Below are 6,686 nucleotides of genomic sequence, written 5' to 3' on the forward strand. Positions count from 1 at the left end.
GTGGGAGGGTCCAGCAGGGCGGGCGGGAGGGCGGGTCTCGCCGCGGCGGCGTTCCCTCCTCCCACGCCCCTGTCGGCCCCGCGGCAGGGCAGGGCCACCACCAGTGTTCCCTCTAAGCTGAGTTAGTGTGAGCTGACTCACAGTTTTTTAGCCTCCGGCCATAGTTCCCTCTAAGCTGAGTTAGTGTGAGCCAGCTCACAGATTTTTAGCCTCCGGCTCACACATTTTTGTCTTAGCTCAGGAAGGAGGGCTCCAGAGTAAACTGATTTATGCAGCAGCCAAATCGCTCGCTCACCACTTTAGTGCCAGGAGCTCACAAAGTAGAATTTTTGCTCACAAGACTCCACAGCTTAGAGGGAACATTGCCTCTGGCTCACACATTTTTGTCTTAGCTCAGGAAGGGATGGCTCCAGAGCAAACTAATTTATGCAGCAGCCTGGGGTGGTGGCAGGGTTGGGCACGCCCCTAGGGCCAAAGGGGGCCCTCTTTCTGCACCAGGGCGGCAGCGTGGCCTACAAGCGCGTGATGCAATAGCCTGGCTGGAGACGCGGCGGACATCCCCAGAGCGCCTCTGTATGCTGCCCCGGGCAACAGTCAATGTCACGGTGAACGTGAATTTCAGGGACGGCCTCTTCCCAGGCCCCGGAGCTCTGCTTCTCCAGTATCCCCTTCTTTGGGCTATAAGGGTGCAATTTAAAAAAAATAAAAAATAAACGCAGAGGCTCATTTGCAAGGAGGTGGCGTTCCAACCCAGGGGCTCTTGCAAGGAGCTGTGCATCCTGCGGCACAAGAGCGAAGTTCTCGCCTTCCCTGCCCACAGCCATTATTTGGATGCAGCCACAACTGGATCTAGGGCTGCCAGGTCCCCCCTGGCCATCAGCAGGGGATGGGAGGTGGGGTTGCCAGATCCAGGTTGGGAAACTGGTGGAGATTTGGGGATGGAGACGGGGGGCAGGGACCTCAGTGGGGTACAAGGCCACAGAGTCCACCCTCCTCCAAAGCATCCATTTTCTCCAGGAGAAGGGATCACTGTTGTCTGGAGATGAGCTGTAATTCCAGGGGATCCCCAGGTCCCACCTGGAGGCTGGCATCACCAACTGGTCACAACTGGGCCCTGAGCTGGATGGCCCAGGCTAGCCAGATCTCGGAAGCTTAGCAGGGGCAGCCCTGGTTAGCATTTGGATGGGAGAGCACCAAGGAAACCTAGGGCTGCTGCACAGAGGCAGGCCAGGGCAAATCACCTCCTTCGTCTTTTGCCTTGAAACCTTACAGGGTTGCCATACATTGACTGCCTGCAACTTGGTGAAGCTATGCACACACACACACACAGAACACAACTGGCAGGATTCAGCTAACAAATGGGGCAGATGCTCCTAAGGTCAGGGAGTTTAGTGCCCCCAAATGCATGCAGCTGTAAAGATGCTATCACAGCATCTGTGGGTGTGGTCAGACGGTGTGCTAAGAGCAGGTTAAACTGCTCCGGTTCTAACCGGATATATTTGATCTGGATAATTGTGATCACACCTCCCTTATCCCGCCTCACCGCGCAGTCATGTCGCTCCCCAGCGTCTACACTACCGATGCGCGGGAGTGTGCATCGGCGAGGTTTTTAATTTTTTTCTGTTTGCGCATGTGCACAGGCGCCCCTCCGTAGAATAGGGGGGAACTATCATGGCACATGTGCAGAACCACCAAGGCGAATCAATCCAACCCCTCCAACAAAAGACTTCCCTTTAAAAGTTTGACCCAAAAATGACCTCTGTGAGATCCCAAACTCATCTAAATTCTAAAACAAGTGACCGTTTAAATGTCGGTTTTCTAAACACGGTAGCGGAGCTCCGCCTATGCGCGCCGACGCTAAAAAAAAAATGGGTGAAAAGCGGAAGTCTCAGGCAGCTTTCGAGCAGGGAGGGGGTTTAAACCGGAAGTGGCTCGATACCAGAGGAGCGATCACACGGGGGAAATGTGGCTTTAAACAGGAGAGCTGAGAAAACACCACTTTGGGACCTGGTAACAAAATACTCAAGGTTAAAGCGGTTTTGAGCCAGAAACCAACGGCTGGGGATGGGAGCCAGATGTTGACTGTGTGATCGTGCATATAAAATCCGTTTCTGAAGCGTGATGACACCAGATCAAACGGCGCGTCTGAACGCGCACTGTGTGTGTCTCCTGGGCATTTATCTTATGGCTTGCAAATTCGCTTTGTCTGGGAGGAGATACAGGCTGAGTGTTCTTGACTTCCAAGCTGTCTCCCTGACAAAGGACAAACAAGCCATCAGAACACAGGTGGTAGGCCTAGGTCCGACTAAGCTCTTGCCAAAAAAAAAGGCCTTTCTTGCAGGGCTGCCAACCTCCAGGAGGGGCCTGGATATCTCCTGCGATTACAGTTGATCTCCAGATGGCTGAGATCAGTTCCCTTGGAGAAAACGGCTGCTTTGGGGGGTGGACTCTATGGCATTTATCCTGCTGAGGTACCTCTCTTACCCAAACCCCAAAATCTCCACACAGAGCTGGCAGCCCTATTTTCTCAGCTCATTTTTAAAATAGCACAGAGTATACAGAGTATATACCATTTTGCAGCACAGGAAGCTCTGAAGTTCTGAGTTATTTTTATCCATTATCACAAGGGTTTGTGTGTTTCACGGCTGTTTTAACAAAAGTCCCAAGTCTGATCTCTGAAGTTCTACAGAGATGGCTACCTACATGCCTGAGGCTCTCTGCCATCAACCCAGTGCAAGATGCAGTGAAGACATCTGGTATTGCTGGGTATTCCTTGATGCATTAGATAAGAACCATAATAGCTGGGAATGGGGCCTTTACTGCAGCTGCCCTGAGGCTCTGGGAGCCAGTACACGCTATGGTTGAAGCACTGGATTCAAACCAGGGAGAAACAGGTTTGACTCTCTGCTTGGGCTCCTAAGATCACTGGGTGACCACTCACTTTCTCTCTGTGGGATTAATCTACAAGGTTGTTATGAGGAAAATCAGGGTAACATGCTATCCAAGTGCACTGCCCTGAACTCCTTGAAGGAAGGCTGGCATATATGTGTGAGGAATGAATGAATGCCATTCTTCTTTATCCTTCCCTAGCATGGGTTGGGAAATGTATATCAATTCGTTGATTATTTTCCAGGGTGGTCTGTGGTTCTTTCACTGCCAGTTTTACACAGCCACTTTGTAATTTTATTTTGCTTTCATTCATGTATGAGCTGCTTTGAGCGGTATGCAAAAAGCAGCATAGATTTTTTTAAGTATATTGAAGTTTAGATTAAAACATAGAACTTAAATGGCTATGTCACCGTTCTGCGCCACTGCAAGCCTTATTCATGAAATGGGCTGCCCCTTACTATTCATTCATTCATTGGGGGGGGGGGTGGAATTGCCAAGACAGAGCCGTCGCTGTCCTCAAGCAAAAGCTCAGGCTCTGTCATGAGGGAGAGAGTTCCGGAGATGGAAAGTAGCTGCTGAGGAAGGGACGTCCTTGGTGGGGTCCCCATGTGAGCACCTTTGGAATTCTGCCATTGTGTCCTGGGCACAGCCACAAAGTGGCTCCCACAAAACAGCTGCTGCAGGAGATGGAGCCAGCCATGAAGTGGCTGACACAGCAAAGATCCTTGTGCTGCGGTGGCAGCTGCTGCCAAAGCAATGTGTTTTTTTTAAAAACCTGCACAGTCAATCAAATCTCCAGTGGCCAATCAGAACCCTTGCTGGGCAAAAGCCCCACCTGACCCCGCCCACTTTGTAAAAAGACCAGCAAGAAACACCAGGGTTGCAACACAGAGGCAGGCAATGGCAAATTACCTCTGAACATCTCATGCCTTGAAAACTCTACTGGGTTGCCAGAAGTCGGTTGTGACTTGATGGCAAACAACAACAAACAAAACCCTCCTTCCATTCCTTACCATTTCAACACAGAGCGAGCAGTAGTTGAATTTCTCTGATTTGCGGTAAACCTCCCGGAGGGGACGTTCATCATAGCAGTAGTCACACGGACCAAATACATTAGCCAAAAAGGTCTGGTCACACATCTTGCCTGTGAGGCTGGAGCTGAAAGGAAAGCAGGAGAGAAACAAATTATTTTCTGGGATTCATAGACCTAGCCTGTTGTGGAAGTTTCAGGTGGCGCTTGAGGCTTCACAGTTGGCTAAGAGAATCAGCCCCTGCACATCAGCAAGGCTGCTGAAAAATTGTCAAGTGCCGGAAGGGGGGGGGGGACGACCCCATCTGGATCTTTAAAAGGAGCAGACGAGGCCCTCGAGCTGACAAACTTGCCCATCGCTGCTTTATAGTGAGGCAAAACCCCCAATTTCCTAGAACTTTAAAACAGCTGCAGGGGAAGGGAATAAACTGTGATCCTGAAAAGTGTGATTCCTCAATATTTGCACATGACCCATGGATATTTAAGGAACACGTTAATAAATTGTGATACCATTTATTAAACTGGTATGTTTCATTTGTCTTTCCATATCTACAACTCCTTGCATCGTTTTTCTGTTTTGAGGGGATCATGATCTGAATAACACTCCAGCAATGAACTAAAGCTGGAAATTATTACCCACCATACGGTATTTCTGTTGGATATTGTAATTCTGTGTGCAAGAGGATCTGGGAGGGAAACGGTTAAGAGAACTCTGCTCCAGTGCACTTGGCAGTTGGCCCCAACCCCTATCCGTTAGATGCTTGAGCCTCTTTGGCCCTTGCTTGACTTTTGTGTTTCATCTTATATAGGACCTCTCTTCTTCTCTCTCTTACCTGGGCTTGGAACTGTAGGAAGTTAACCTTTTTGAAGTTAATCTGTTCACAATAAGTTAAATGTGCCTACATGAATATGTCATGTAAGACATGCTTCTGTTTTTGTAAGTAAATTTCTTTCTGTTTTTATCATTGGCGTCAGATCAGCATTGTAATTTGTTTGAATAGCGTTTTTCCCTTAACCAGGAAACGTGGTAGATTGGGAATATTACGTAAAGCTTCTGTTGCTTCCAAGGCAAATTATTTCTTTTTTACATTTAACCTAATAATTTTGTGGCCCACTAAGCATGAAAAAAACCAACCTTGCTAGCTCCTGTGCCATTAGCAGCCTGATCTGCAGGAATCAGCAGGGGCGAATCCTTCTTTCTAGGCTGTGAAAAGCTCCAGAAAGCTGCCGATGTTTGCCGATCATGTCACCATTCAAAGCTGGTAGGTTAATTTCATTTCTAAATTAATTTCTTAAAAAAATTAAAGCAAGGATTTGGGATGGGTCCCCACCTAATTTAAGGTGCTAGTTTGTCTGAAAACAGAATCTCATGTTGGTAGACCTGGGAGATATGAGAAAAAGGCGTATCTCTGCAATGGAAGGGGCTAAGGATTTGTTTTTTTGAATTCAGAAAACCTTCTAAAATTATCATTACAATGATATATGGATAATTGGTTCCAGCCTGGTGGAACTCTCTACCTGGTGACATCCGTACCCTGCGAGGCCTTGTTCAGTTCCACAGGGCATGCAAAGCAGAGCCGTTCCACCAGGCCTATGGTTGAGGACAGCAGTGGAGCACACTGTGGTTCTCACTGTGGCCCCCTCCATGACCAGCCCCTGATCCGCCCACAGGAGGGAGTAAACTGCATTTTTAAGCCATTGATTTGTTGCTATTTTTATTGGTAAATTGTAATTTAACTATTTATTGTAGTTTAATCCTGTTGTTCACTTAGGGCTGCCAAGTCCCCCCGGGGGGCAGGGAAACCCCCGCCCCAGAGGCCCATTCCCCGGCACCGCCGGATCGGGCCCCGGGGGGAACTCCTCCGTGACGTGCGCGTCACCAGGAAGTGACGCGGGCATGCCGGGAACACTGGGGGCGGGGCCACGGCTATACAAGGGAAAACTCTATGGTTTTCCCTTGTATGGTCGTGGCCCCGCCCCCAGCGTGCCCGGTGTCATAACGTCACCACCCGGGAGTCCCCCGTGGAACAGGTACGTCGCACTTGGCAACCCTATGTTCACTGTCCTGAGCCCTTCAGGGAAGGGTGGTTATGAAGACCACAATCTCTTTTCCAACACCCAGGCAGAATTTTCCCACCAAAAGTATTTTAGTTCTCCTCAGCGACTGAGTCGCTCGCCAGTGGCATGTATTTCTTCGTTGTTTGATAAGCTTACATTGTCCCACTCTGTCACAGATATTTGTTTAGGCTTTAGACCCAGTACAGGAACTTGAGGAGAATACAGGAGCTGTCCTGTTTTATAAACCCTTGTGAAATGGCCCTTGAGGTAGATTAACTTTCAAAACAGAATAAAGATTTTGTTAAACAGGCAGGGAATGTATAAATATGAGGATTCAAGGTATGGAAGTTGCTGAGATAAAACTTTTTAATATATACAGAATTGAGGCTTTTGAACATACACGAGAGTGTTGTTGAAGCTTAATTTCTGAGTTTCGAGTTCTTTTCAGTGAGGGGTTTTTACTTATTATATATTTCAGCTGTTACACAGAATCTTGAGTACAGTTTGTTAGAGAATAGCTTTGTCTTTGTTTTTTTCCTGGCTGGCTACCATGTAACTTTCCCCATAGGGGGACAACTAGTGGTGCCGCAGTTGCGCCATGGCCAGCCACGACAGTGCAGGCCCATCATAGGATTGCTCTGTAAGGAGAGCTGGAAAACATAGCCCAATTTCAGACAGCCTATGTATTCCGTTTCAGGAACCGTTCACT

General features: G+C 48.5%; 1 protein-coding gene across 1 annotated transcript in view; it reads right to left on the reverse strand.

Annotated features, from left to right (window-relative positions):
* The window catches only part of GNB5 (guanine nucleotide binding protein (G protein), beta 5), a 50,191-nt gene extending 46,163 nt beyond the window's left edge, over positions 1-4,028 (reverse strand). The window contains exons 1-2 of the mRNA XM_015418660.1: positions 3,903-4,028; positions 2,942-2,948 (exon numbers count right to left, since the gene is read on the reverse strand). Coding sequence (XP_015274146.1) covers positions 2,942-2,948; positions 3,903-4,028 — 133 coding nt within the window. The remainder of the gene's footprint in view (positions 1-2,941; positions 2,949-3,902) is intronic.
* Between the last annotated feature and the right edge of the window lie 2,658 nt (positions 4,029-6,686).

The sequence above is a fragment of the Gekko japonicus genome, unplaced genomic scaffold, assembly GCF_001447785.1.
Source record: "Gekko japonicus isolate JY-2015 unplaced genomic scaffold, Gekko_japonicus_V1.1 scaffold150, whole genome shotgun sequence".
Lineage (NCBI taxonomy): Eukaryota > Metazoa > Chordata > Lepidosauria > Squamata > Gekkonidae > Gekko > Gekko japonicus.